Here is a 13,523-nt window from a genome sequence, read left to right as displayed (position 1 = left end):
CCCCAAACAAACCTGATGTGGTCATTGCATTTGGCCAGCAAAGCAATTCAGGTTGATTGTGTTGCTTTGAAAACAGTAACTGGCTGCAATAGTTCCTTTTCAAGAATTGGGTCTCTGCTTCAGACATCTAAAGAATCTCTGTTGAGAGGGGAGGTAGCATTGATGCAAAATAGATTTCCTCAACCTAGTGCCCTCCAGATGTTTCGGAGTGGGATGATGGGAGTTGTAGTTTAAAACATCCAGAGGGCACCAGTTTAGGGTAGGCTGATACAAGATGTGTGCTTTCTCTCTCTCTCAAAGCTGTTCATTTTTTACCATTTAAAAATGGTGATGAAACTACATTGAGTCTTTCCCCCTCTGCTTAGATATCTGAGGGTGGCTGGAGGCCCAGAGATCCCTAATCCTTGTTATAAATAAGTGGGGGTGGGGAGTCTGCGTGAAGGACAAGAATGTTATAGGGAAGCAAAGTGAAAGAAGGACTTTGAATCAGGAGGAGAAAGCACCTTCCATTTGGACTGGAATACTTCCATTTATTTTATTTTATTGCTAATTGGGGTAGGAGCAGTGAAGGATCATTTGCATTTAAGACATCCAAATATTCCGAGTTTGATTCTTTTCTTTATATTAAAAAAGAGAAGCATCACACTACTTTGATGATCCAGCTAGCAACAAAGAATTCTGTCCTTGCTTCGCCATCCCAATCACTTTCCTATCAAGGATTCCACATGTTTGCCTGCATGGAATTCCTGATCATTCATAGCGACCAGGCCAAGCAGTTTAAAGGATGCTTTAGTGGCACTTCTAAAAAAAATATTTCAGTACTACAAAGGAAGTTGATGGAATCCCAGACCATTCCATGCAGTTGATTTCTAGAAAGCAACTATCACAGTGGTAGTTTTTTTGGAGACTATTTTAAGACTTAAAAACTGGGGGGTTGGTTCACATGACATCTGCCAATGTAAAGCAATTCCCATGAATTTTGCAAACCCCAGCTGGAAGGCGCAAGAGTCCCTGGATTATTCCCTCTTCATATGATGAACAAGAGGTGAGGTGAAAGGGCTGGGATGGGGGAGAGAAGTATCTACCTAAGCTTTGGCATCACAGTAGGCTAACTGAGCCACCTCTCATTTGGCAGAATGAATAAGCATTGATGTTCTACCGAATCACTTTGGGGTGTTATATTTAGCCTGTGTTGAGCATTCTTAATTACTTTAGTTAGACTTTGTAGCTGTTGAGGTGTTTGTTGCTAGTTGGGAGAGTGAATTAGGTTACCTTTTGGTGAAATAAAGTGTGTGTTGCTTGAACACTAAAAGAGTATTTGGACATTCTGTTTTTTGTTATGCACCATGGACCGAATACCATTGTGGCACTAAGGGAGGGCAGATTCCAGGGAGTCTGGGACAGGCACCCCCATTTGAACAGCCGTCCTGAAAGAATGAGGGTCTCAAAAAGTTTGGATGGATTCTTTCAGATACTAATTGCACACTTGTGTACATTCCACAACAAAGCTGCACAAGCATATATTTTAATCTTTTGTAGCAATACTCAGCCTTCCGAGAATCTCAGCTTTTCTTTTAAAACAAGTCAAGTCCTTAAGGCCATTTCTCACTTAGACCTGCAGACATTCCTTTGTCTATATGATTCAAAGGTGCAAGAGAGCCCTCCCTTCTCTCTCTCTTTCCCTAATGAATGATTTGTTAAGGTTTTAAGGGTCAAAACCCAGAACAGTGCCTGGCAGCAGAATGCTTAAAAGGGCAGGAGCAGGAGATTTGCAGTTCTGTGCCAATGTCCTCCACCTCCCATCACCTGCTGTCTGACCCTTTTGCATGTTGTCCGCTGCCAGTTTGAAGCGTGAATCCCTCTTAACAAGGAACTGTTCAACATCAAGTCAGGGTTGGAAAGCTGCAGGCAGGATGGGGGCCAATGGGAGTGATTGCCCTATGTGGACCACTTTGTTTGCCTCCCTTAAAAACAGGTTTAAAGGGCTTTCAGATCTATGGCCTGACAGCCTCTCTCTAAAGAACAAGGGATTGGTTTTTTTTTTTGGAGCGGGAGGGAATTGGCTAGAAAGAAAGAAAAGATCAGTAGAAGCTGGCATAACCTGCCCCTCCCCTTAAAAAAAAGGTGGTTGTGCTACTGAACTTAAACAGCTCTTAAGCAACTAAGGCTTTTGTGGTGGAAATAAGTCATCAACACACATACTGGGCATGGTAAAAATCACTGTCTCTCCTCTCCACCCTGGAAAAAAATATATTTTGAAATCCCAGCTGGAAATGAGACAGTGCCACCTAGTGAGAAAAAAGTCTCACTGGCTGCAGAGGCTTCTGTGTCTCATTTGTGCCCTTTGAACTCGTCAAGGGAGGAGGCAGAGAGGCAAGGCCCACTGGGTGTACATGTTACGGGGGCAGTATCTCTCCTGGAAACCTTTAAAGCTACCAGCTGTATCCTGTCTTGGGGGGTTCAGCATGGAGATCTTCTGTTCTTTGGGGCGCAAAGCCCTGTTGCAGGGGAGGGCGTGTCAAAACAGCCTCGCCGTTGGCAAGCAGGTGTCCTGCAGAACATTCCTGACAGGCACATGTCGCTCTCGGCAGCTCAGCAGCAACAGCAGGGCTAACCCTGGCCGGCCTGGCTCCCTGCCCAGAACTCCCCATGGTTCCTTCTTTGGAAATTTCTACACCGAGAGTTTTCTCCCTTGTCGCCTTCTCTCCGATGCCCGCTCCAATGTGCCACCCAGTGCGGAGTTCGTGGCCAGACCTGTGGGGGTCTGCTCCATGTTCAAGCTGCCCATCCGGAATTCAGCAGAGGGTCTGGATGTGGCTTTTGTGGGGGTCCCTCTTGACACGGGGACTTCCAACCGTCCTGGGGCCAGGTGAGTGGGTTTGCTTTGAGAAGGGAAGGGATTGAATGCTGCGTCACAAACTAGGCTTGGGTGGAGGGAGGCCACACAGTGGTGCTGTCAGGGTAGGACTTTGGAGGGCAGTCACACAGGGTTCCCCTAATCTGCAGAATGAGCTGGGGGTCCCCCAAAGTAGCAAAACTATCACACATTTTGACACATGTGCATGACCATCGAAAGGGGTGAGGTTTCATAAGGCCCATTAAAAACCAGAAATTACCTAACTGCATCAACAATTAAAGTTCAATGTCCAGGTCTGGCTGAGAGTGTTGGCAGTGAAATGAAACAATCCTGGGGCTGTTTCTCTAAAATTCTCCTTGGAGTTTGAACAACCTGGTCTCTGGGCTTTGGAAACAAAAGTGATGTGATGCATTGGGAAATCTACTGTTATGTGTATGTTTTTCTGAAAATGTGAAAACTTTTGTACAGAGACTACATATACAGCAATGTGTGTGTGCACATGCAAAAGAAGGTGTTGGTATTGTGTTAGGTGGCCAGTGATGGGCCTCAAAAGTGAAATCAGGACTCAAAAGAGTTTGCCCCAGAGGTTTTTCGAGCAGCCCAAACCCCACCCTTCAATATCAAATTCTGATCCGCAACCCTATTTGAACCTCATGCTTGAAATGGAATCAGATTGACGTTCTCTTAATTTTCTTAGTGTTTTCCTAATGTAAAATCAAAATTATAACAAATCAACAACAAAACGAAGTTATAAAACATAACATAGGAGCAGTACAGAGGTTGTATTTTCCAAATAAATACAGAGCAGATAATGTAGAAAAATAAAAGCAGCAAAACACATTGTGAAAGCCAAATTATCCAGTTTGGTGGGGGAAAGGGAATTTTGTTTATATAGATTGGACACATAAAATCTCTCCAAACAGCACAGAAATGTTCTGGTTCTTCCTTACCCTTAGAAATGTGTAATTTGTGAGCTATTATCTCTGCAGTTGCCAGAGTCAGTCCACATGCTTTTGAACAGTGGTACCTTGGGTTACATACGCTTTAGGTTACATACTCCGCTAACCCAGAAATAACGCTTCAGGTTAAGAACTTTGCTTCAGGATAAGAACAGAAATCATGCTCTGGTGGCGCAGCAGCAGAGGGAGGCCCCATTAGCTAAAGTGGTGCTTCAGGTAAAGAACAGTTTCAGGTTAAGAATGGACCTTCGGAACGAATTAAGTACGTAACCAGAGGTACCACTGTGTTGTTGTGATTATTTTGATATTGTTTGTGGGAAATTAACGACGCGTCGAATAGAAGGATGAGAATGGATGATGTGAAGGGAAGGCCCCGAATCACGCCTGAGGCTCCCATTTATTGAAAAATCGCAGCCAAGTTAACTATTAACATACAGAGAGAACTCCAAAGGACCAAATAAGGAATGGTGCTACCTTCTAATACCAAATATGGAAAGCTGCTCCTTTTGGCACACCCTCTCCCTCCCTCCATGGAGTATGTGACTTAATGCATGCTTACTCCTCTCTCACTCACCTCCTCCTCTTAGTCTTGTGACTTCTGTTGTTTCCCTGCCACACCTTTGTTTATACCTGGCCTTGCTGCTTCCTTGCTAACCTACTGGGATCTCCATCTTGGTGCCCACAGATCCATATGGTGTGCCAATTGAAGGCTCTGTAGCTTGGTTGATTAGTGTGGCATGCCAACACTTATATATTAATTATTCTATCTTGATAGAAAGGCGTGGCATGCCAGCGCCTGGCTAAACTATAATTCCCACACCACTGTACTACAATTAATCCTGTAGTGTCTTCCATTTCTGGGCCAAGTTAAGTTCTCACTGCAAGCAGGAAGAAGTTCCTTAGTTTGGAAAATCCTGCAAGCTCCTTAGTTTGGAAAATCCTGTTTGACATCCTGCAAGTTCAAAGGGGCAAGTTGCATGAATTGGCTCTCAACGGCAAGGACCATCTCCTGAAGTGGAGCTGTTTCAGCTGCAGAGGCCCATGACAAGACAGGAGAAACCCAGCAAGCAGGATGCACCCGTGGCGGACCTTCTGCCAGCCTCAGACCGTGAGAAAGTCATATGTTCAACATTTCTCTGCAGCTGTGACAAATGAGGAACATTTTACACAGAGAAACAAGGGTTCTTTGACCTGCATAGCTCAGCTGGTTAGCGTGTGGCGCTGAAAACACCAAGGTTGCAGATTCGATCCCCGCATGGGTCAGCTGCCTGTTCCTGCATTTCAGGGGGTTGGACTGGATGATCCTTAGGGTCCCTTCCAACTCTACAATTCTATGATTCTATATAATAGTTGCTCCAGCATAGCTAACTTTCCCTTCAGCAAAAAAAGTTTGCTTTAACTATGATTCTATATAACATATCCAAGTCTCCAGGGTATGATCTGAAATGTTTCCAGGCCACCTTGGGGTCCCTCTGACAATCACAGGCCGTTTCAGCCCAGGGGAGAGATCCATCCCCATAGTGTTTCCAACTGGACATGTGCTTTTAGATCGGCTTCCTAGCTGGTGTTTTGAGTCCATTTCAGCTGCCTTGGAATGCCTCCACCTGCCCAGGCCTCTTCAGAGATCTCATCCTGCAGCACCAATTTGCTTTGTTTCCCTCGGTGTGTGCCAAGAAAACTTAAGTGTGCTGGGGAAGGTCTCATCCTCCCGTTGCTGGCCTCGTTGTCCATGTCCATCTTTGGGATGTGCAAATGCTTGTGTCATTTCATCAGGAAATAAGGCAGAACAGCCAGGTTCATTTCTCAGACATCCACAAAACTCACCCAGGCTCCAAGCTGAGTATGGAATGGAGCCATTGGCAGTGCTAGGTCTCATCCAAAAGCCTAAAAGGGCCCCCTCAGTGTGGCTTTTTCATGGGGGCACCATCGTCCTGTCTTGTGAAGGAAATGACCCAGAAGCCTAGTTCCAGGGCATCAGGGCTGCGAGCTTATCAGGGGCCTTAGGCAAGGGTGGGATAACTCAGTTTCCAAGGCCTATCTGGTCCTCAGGACCCCCCTGGCCACACACTTCACAAGCCTTGCTTTGCACCCTCCTTGAGTGTTTGGGCCCAGCTGAGATGTGTCCTTTCCCTCTGAGAAAACCCTCTGGCTTACCTGGATGGAGGACAGAGGGTGTGTGTGTGTGTGTGTGTGTGTGTGTGTGTTACCAGAGAACTGGCCATTGTGTGTAACACCCCCCCTCTAATTCTGAGCCACACCCATGCTCTAATTTCTGTTGTAGACCGCCTCTTTCTGTGAAGTGTATGACATTTTTTGGGTGGTCTTTGGTTAAGGCATCGGGCAATTCCTAAAGTCTTTACAAGTTCTTGTACAGCCTTGTTTCTGGGTCCTCACCTCCTATGATGTGGGGTAGGGGGACAGAATAATAAAGATCTGCCTTGCTTTCATGGGATCCTACCTCAACTCACTCATCTCTGATCGATTAAAAACTTGGGGGACTCTGAGTCCCTTAAAAGGGGAGTTAGGCTGTTAAAGGCACCCCCCCCCAAATTTTCTGGCACAGTGTGTGTGCAAAAACTAGCCTAGGTAAAAAAAAAGCACATTCATTGCCCCGTCTACATTTGTCTCTGGCCCCTCCCACCAGCAGCATGTGGCCCTCAGAAGGAATGCTAGGAAGTAATGCGGCCCTCAGGCTGCCAAAGGCTCCCTACAGGGAGGCTGAGCACTACAAACACAGATACTGCTTTTTCCCCACCTCAGGTTTGGTCCTCGCCACATCCGGGCCGAGTCGTCAATGGTGAGATTGTTCAATCCAAGCACTGGGGCGGATCCATACCATTCTCTTGTGGCAGCTGACATCGGCGATGTGAATGTCAACCTGTATAACCTGAAGGATAGCTGCCGACGAATCCGAGAGGCCTTTCAAAAGATAGTGGCACGGGGCTGCGTGCCCCTCACGCTGGGTAAGGATGTTGCCCGGCAGGCCTGGGGCTGCGATAGCGCTGATCGCAAAGAAGCGGCTAAATTGGGGTTGCTCTGGTGCCCCTTGGCAATCTCCTGGTCAGTAGCATTCCAGAAATCTAATCACCATGTGTTGATGTGGCAAGGAGTTCCAAAGACCCCAAAGCAAAAAAAAAAAAAAAAAAAAAGAGGTCAGAAACCCCCCAAAAGGTTGGCTCTCTCCAACTAAGCTTTACTCAAGAGTAGACCTATTGAAATTAAATTAGTGAGGTTTTCTTCATTAATTTCAGTGGGCCTGCTCTGAGTAGGACTTAAAACCAGACACAACCCCAAATCCTTACATTGTGGGTGGTACAGCGATCTCTGTCCCCTTTGCTGAAAAGAGGAGCACAAGGCTCTCCTGGTTACTTCCCTTGGCTAGGAAAGGCTTGAGTGGGAAATTGAGGTAGCCCTGCACTGTCTAAGGAAGGAAGCAGCGGAAGCAGCTCATCCATTAGCTTGCTCGCCTAGATGCAAAATCTGGCTCGCCCTAGGCGAGCAGCGAGTGATTAAAGGTGGTGCAACTGCTGCAAAGGTCTGTACACTCTAAGGCCACATTCATGTCATACATTCAAAGCACGTCCAGCATCCTGTTCTCACAGTGGCCAACCAGATGCCTGTGGGAAGCCTGCCCCCAATACTGGAAGTAGGAGGACATAGCAGTTCATAGCCAACATTCAGGTTTATTGGAGGCTGGCTGATAATAGGCAGAAGTTGGGCACTGCTCCGCTTGCTTTAAGCACCACTGGTTTGGGGGTGCAGGGGGCAGCCTTTATTGGGGGATGCAGTGAGAATGGTAGGAGACTCCCCCCCCTGCTCCCTGTAGCATCTGCCGCCTGAGCCAGCTGTCTCATTCTGCCTAAAGAATTAGATCTTATCCTGGCGGCACCAAGGACAGAGCTTCCCAAACACATGCAGTCTTAATATATGTAATATACTAGATAGCCGGTGGCTAAAATAACATTAGAAAATAAGGTGTACAGAGAGCAGAGGGAGCGGGGCTCAATCTCACCATCAACCATATTATCTGTCCTTGCAGGTGGAGACCACACGATCACGTATCCCATCTTGCAAGCCGTGGCAGAAAAGTGAGTCTAAATTGAGAAACGGCGCCAACAGTGTCAGGCAGCTTCTGCCAACCCTGTGGGCAGAGAGTAGGGAGGGGCATAGGATGTGCGTGTACAAACTAGCCTCCTGTACAAAAGGCGTGATTTGCATCCCTTGCTCCGCCTGCCTTTTGTCTCTGGCCCCGCCCATCACCAGCATGCAGCCCCCGGCAGATGGGCATGTGGCCCTCAGGGTAGAAAAACGCTTTCCTGCCTTCCCTGTAGTGGTCATGTCACGCCACCTTGCTCCCTTAGCATCTCTCCTTCCTTCTGCAGGCATGGCCCTGTGGGGCTGGTACATGTAGATGCCCACACGGACACCGGAGACCAAGCGTTGGGGGAGAAGATCTACCATGGGACACCATTCCGGCGCTGTGTGGACGAGGGGCTCCTGGACTGCAAACGGGTCGTTCAGATTGGAATCAGAGGCTCCTCCTACAGTCAGGACCCTTACAAGTATTGCCGAGACCAGGTAAGAGGGCAGGAGCGAGCCAGCGGTAGATCACAGCGAACAAGTTTGGAATTGGCTCTTTATTAGCAAAACAGGATCTGCAAAGACCTAATGAGCACAGCAGCTCATCCTCCAGCAGTTGCCAAGACTAAAGGTCCCTGCCTCCCCCCAACAGTCTATGTCTCCTCCTCTCCAGGGTTTTCCTCAAGCAATTGGAGACTGTGCCTGCATGCTCTCCTCTACCCTTTTCATGCCTCTTCTGGTCCTGGGAGGCCAGCATGGAGGGGACCTTGCTGTGGCAAGTGAGAGAGATGCCCGTGGCTCTTCACATGCCTGACCCATCTCTGCCTCTTGGTCTCCCTCCTCTCCTGCTTCGGTTTCTACCTCCGATTCTGGACTTCTCTCTCCCATAGACTCTCCCTGTTCACTGAGTCCTGTTATCTCTCCAGCTTCCAACACCTCCCTTTCCCTGTCATCTTCCTCTTCTCCCTCTGACCACTCATTGTCGTCCCACCATCCACCCCCAGGCTCTGAACCTTCTTCTCTTGGTGGTCCCCCAGCTGGTTCCTCCCACCGTTCCTCTTCGTCCAACCAATCCATGACATCAGACCATGTCAAACTTCTAATATTATGCCTGCCCAATACTACTCATGCGTAGCGTTACTCATTCGTTATCACACACCTAGAAATAAATCACGAATATACACTGCTTATTTGTATCCCAACGTTCCTCCAAAGAGCTTCAGGTGCTCACAGGCTTTCAGCTCCCCATTTTGTCCTCACAACAACCTTGCAAGGTAGGTAAAGCTGAGAGAGAGAGAGACTGGCTCAAGGTCACCCAGTGAGCTTCATGGATGAGTAGTGAGTGGTTTGAATCTTTGTCTCCCATGTCTTAATCCAACACACTAACCCTTACCACACACTGGTTCTCTGTATGAAATACAGTAAAAAAGAAAACCAGGCCTACATGCTGAAATATTTAAAAATCTGCACCCAGGCTACCCATATTCTGCACCCAGGAAGCCAGATTCTGCAACTTGGATAAAATGTGGGAGAACATGCACATTTTCTATCCTGCTTCCCGGATATCACTAGACAATACAACCCCACCTTCAGGCATAGAGAATCTCACTTGGATTCTCCCTTTCGGCTTTCTAAAGTTCACCAGGCATTGTTCACACACTTTTAAGCCTATCTCGATAAGGACTAGAAACTTGATCACTCTAGGATTTTTAAGGAAGCTGGTTTCTTCTGTATCAGTTCTCTCCCTTTTCTGCATCTACACAGCCTTGTTTGCAGTCTTGAAAGGACGAGAAAATCAGGGGAGGCACCTTCCTCTGTTCCTTTCCACGGAAGAACGCTTGTCAGGTGTCAGCTGTGGGGCCAGAGAGCAAATTTACACCTGCACAGCTGCAAAGCTAGATGCCTTATTGGTATGATTCTCCACCCCAAAGCTATTGTCGGTGTTTTAACAGGGTTTCCGGGTGGTGCTAGCAGAAGACTGTTGGATGAAGTCGCTAGTCCCTTTGATGGCAGAGGTGAGGAAGCAGATGGGAGACAAGCCCGTTTATATCAGCTTTGATATCGATGGAATAGACCCTGCCTACGCCCCTGGCACTGGGACACCCGAGATTGCCGGCCTGACTCCTTCGCAGGTAAAAAAGTGTGCAGAAACGCAAGCAGTACAGATCTAAGCAAGACGTTTGCTGCATTGCTTTGGCTTCTAGGGGTCGAGCTTGGTCTGAAACAGAAGTGGGGAGCCTGTGGCCCTCCAGATGTTGCAATTCCCATCATCCCTGATCATTGGCTACGCTGCTTGGAGCTGAGTCCAGCAACACAGGAGGGCCTTAGTAACTGCAGACTTTGCTTTACCATCTTCTGACTCAGAGGTCACCAGTTGCATCAGTCCATTCAGTTGCGGGCGTTTGTGCCTATTTTTTTCCAATCTGGTTGGATCCCTGATATGCAAAGACCTCCTTCTGTAAAAGGGGTGAGGAATCTTTCCCAGCTAAAGGGCCACATTCCCTCCCGGATAATCTTTGAGAGGCCACGTGTTGGTGTCAGACGGCACCAGAGTCAGAAGGGGATGAAGCAAACAACAAATATAAATCTTACCTTTGTAGACAAGCAAGAGGCATTATCAAGGTTCAGGGGCATGTCACAGCCTGGCAAAAACATTCCTGGGATGTGCAAAACTGGGCCGGAGGGGTGTGAAGAGGGCCAGAGAGAGGGGTTTGAAGGGCCACATTCAGCTCCTGGGCCAGACTACAAAATGCATTTTCCCTCCACTCATTTAATTCTAGAGCTTATCCCCACCCTGGACCCACTTGCCTTCTCTTGATTTTCAAACAGGCTCTGGAGATTATTCGCGGCTGCCAAGGTCTCAATATCATTGGGGGTGACCTTGTTGAAGTGGCGCCGATGTACGATGCTTCTGGTAAGTGGTTATCTTGGCACCTGCCGCTTTAGCGACAACCTGGATGGGGGTACTTGATCCCCCCAAAATGTCAGGCTCCTGCTTGGGTCATCTTGACAAGATGAGCTCTGTGAAGTCCCTCTTGCAGCACACCCAAAAAAGTCACACACTACAAAGCCCCATTGTATGGACTGAAGAACTGAGGCTTAAAGGGGGGGGGGACACCACAGCGGCTCGCTTCTCTGGCTACCCTGAGGGATAGTCAGTCAGCCTATTACTCTCTCCATAGCAGCCAAGGGTTTAAAAAGGCATCCAATTCCTTAATTTGGCTTCCTGTTCCTTTTGCTTACACAGGTAACACAGCACTCCTGGGAGCAAATCTGCTCTTCGAAATGCTGTGTGCGCTCCCGCGAGTCAAGAGGACATAAACCGTTCCAGGGAAGTTTCCGATTCACACTGAATATGCTCGTAATGCACAAGGACCTCCCTGTGGACCTGCAAAGAACCAGAACTTTGTGTTTTTAACTTTGCTGGATCTGTGCAACTCTCTGCCTGCTACCAGCACCCTTTCCTGACATCTACAGCAATAACCAGGACAGCTGAAAATGTGCAGGGTTGACATAACGGGAGACCGATCACCAGCAAACACAAGTTCTGGGAATCTTTGGTTTTGTGGGGAAATTAAGTTGCTAGTCCTCACTGCTGCTGGAAGAAAAACTAAAAACTGAAGCACAGGACACAGCCACCCAACACCTAAGAGCACCCAGCAATGTCAGCCAAGTTCCAGCCTTTCACCAAGAGCGTAGTAGTTTGCATAAAAGGCACGTGCAAATAAATGAATGAACAAATGATAAAAAGCACCGGATGAGAATGTATACCTGGGAGCCTGAGCCAAGATGGGATAGCCAATGGGGTGCCCTCCGTATGTTTCTAAACTGCAGCTCCCAACATCCCTCATGGGAGTCCAACCACATCGCAAGGTCACCACGCTTCTCCTGCTCTGCTACATCAAAACAGAGGTCCATGTAATCCACATAGTCCTCTCTCCTTTGGTGGCCGTCCACACACCTTCAGTGAGTCCACGAGCAGGGCATGAAGGCAACAGCCTCCTCTGTTCTTTGTCCCAAAGTTAACTGGTATTCGCAGGTATACTGCCTCTGAACTTGGAGGCTCTATTTAGACCTCTCCATCGTAATCTCCTGTTAAAGCCATCTGAGCGGCCACCACATCTTGTGCCTGCGAGTTCCACAAATTCAATTCTACATTGCGGGGGGGGGGGGGCAGGGGAGGGTAGAGAGAAAAGGGGAGAGAGAAAACCCCAGGAAGGTCTCCCACAAAAGGCACCGAGCTCAATCCAACGCCATGGAAATTTAACAGTGTGAGAGTTGGCTCCCAATTGCACTGCGCCGCCACCATCAATTTATCATTAAGAGTCACTTGGAAGCACCAAACCGTATTCTGAACACACATTAAAATATTTTTATTTCAGTTGTAGATTCTGTAAGAGTCTTAAAGCAAAACCAAAATAAAATAAAATCAGGGCCTGTTCACAAATACAAAAAAAAGACAATTTGCCCAATAAATTATTTATTCCCCACCCACCCAACCCAAGAGTATCAAAAGTGCAAAATGTTCAGCTTTCTTTTCAAACCAATCCCTCCGCCTGGGCTGGATTAATCGTATCAGTTCCTGACAAACATTTCTACAGAACACAGAAGACAAAATGGCCGTCACAGGGAGGCTGGGGTGGGGGGAACCACACACTGAACGTCAAAGGAAAAGTCGACAACACACAGGAGGATCGGACAATATGCTATCATTTCCCTGCTAAAGGCATTAAGCTTCAGGTTCTAGGAAGTTTCAATAAGAAAGGCTTTGTATGGTCGTGTCTGCATCGTGGGGAGTCCTAAACCGTGGTTTAGGGTACACGAGCAAATCACACCTTTCCTTGGAGGAAACAAACCCTTGACAGTGTTACATCCAAGCCAGGGATCGTGGCTTGCTTGGCTCCATCAAACCACAAGAAGTAGGGCAAGAACAGACCTCAGCTGCGAATTGTGGTCTGCCTTCCCCTGCTGTGAATTGGGAGGGGCAAAATGGGCACGATTTTGCTCGTGTGCCGTCAAGAAACGATTTGCGGCTCACTGTCACGTTTGAGAACCAACAAGCAGGCAGTGGAAGCATTGTTCTCCCCAAAACTCTGAGAGAAGGCTGTCAATTCTATAGCAATTTCTGTTAACGGGATTAATGGATTAAATTTAGTTAGCAGAAGCTATCTGGATCTTTTGGCAAAGGAGAGGCCTGGGCTCAGCATTATGGGTGGCGAAGTTCTCTGCGTGGTCCTCAAAGCCGATGACAATCGCACGTAGATGCTAAATTCAGCATCAACAAAAGAGAGGAGAGCCTTGCATGAATTTGGCACCCATGCAATTGCACTCAGTTGAGGATTGCCCACTTCATACAAGAGCCAAGCTGCGTGGGAGAGGAAGGAGTGATACACCCAGTCATGTTTTAAAGCTGGGCTATGAGAGCACCAGCTGTAGTTGCTGGAACACTTGTTGTCCAAGGCCGACTGCAGAATGATAGATGGCAGGAAAAAGCTAGGCCGTCCTCCCCACCCCAGCTTCTAAACCCCACAGCATCCTGAACTCCCAATAAGGATGCCGAGCTTATTTTGAGGGCTCCACCCTCTACTTCCCCCCTGGACCTTCTTCTGCCTAGAAAGCTCCAGTGA

The 13,523-nt window shown here is 47.8% G+C and overlaps 1 protein-coding gene across 1 annotated transcript; it reads left to right on the top strand.

Annotated features, from left to right (window-relative positions):
- Positions 1 to 2,369: 2,369 nt before the first annotated feature.
- Positions 2,370 to 11,646, top strand: AGMAT (agmatinase). The gene is made up of 7 exons (XM_033156503.1): positions 2,370 to 2,869; positions 6,577 to 6,779; positions 7,856 to 7,904; positions 8,199 to 8,394; positions 9,849 to 10,028; positions 10,726 to 10,810; positions 11,144 to 11,646. The coding sequence occupies exons 1-7, from the start codon at positions 2,394 to 2,396 to the stop codon at positions 11,215 to 11,217; spliced, it is 1,263 nt and encodes a 420-aa protein (XP_033012394.1). The 5' UTR covers positions 2,370 to 2,393; the 3' UTR covers positions 11,218 to 11,646.
- The last annotated feature ends 1,877 nt before the right edge of the window (positions 11,647 to 13,523 follow it).

This window comes from Lacerta agilis, chromosome 8 (assembly GCF_009819535.1).
Source record: "Lacerta agilis isolate rLacAgi1 chromosome 8, rLacAgi1.pri, whole genome shotgun sequence".
NCBI classification, from domain to species: Eukaryota; Metazoa; Chordata; class Lepidosauria; order Squamata; family Lacertidae; genus Lacerta; species Lacerta agilis.
Note: the sequence above shows the minus strand (reverse complement) of the source record. Positions and strands in the feature narration are given on the sequence as shown.

Coding starts and splice junctions, on each gene's coding strand:
- AGMAT (XM_033156503.1), top strand. CDS start 2,394: ATGTTACGGGGGCAGTATCTCTCCTGGAAACCTTTAAAGCTACCAGCT. Junction 7,905..8,198: donor TTGCAAGCCGTGGCAGAAAA/GTGAGTCTAAAT, acceptor TTCCTTCTGCAG/GCATGGCCCTGTGGGGCTGG. Junction 8,395..9,848: donor ACAAGTATTGCCGAGACCAG/GTAAGAGGGCAG, acceptor GTGTTTTAACAG/GGTTTCCGGGTGGTGCTAGC.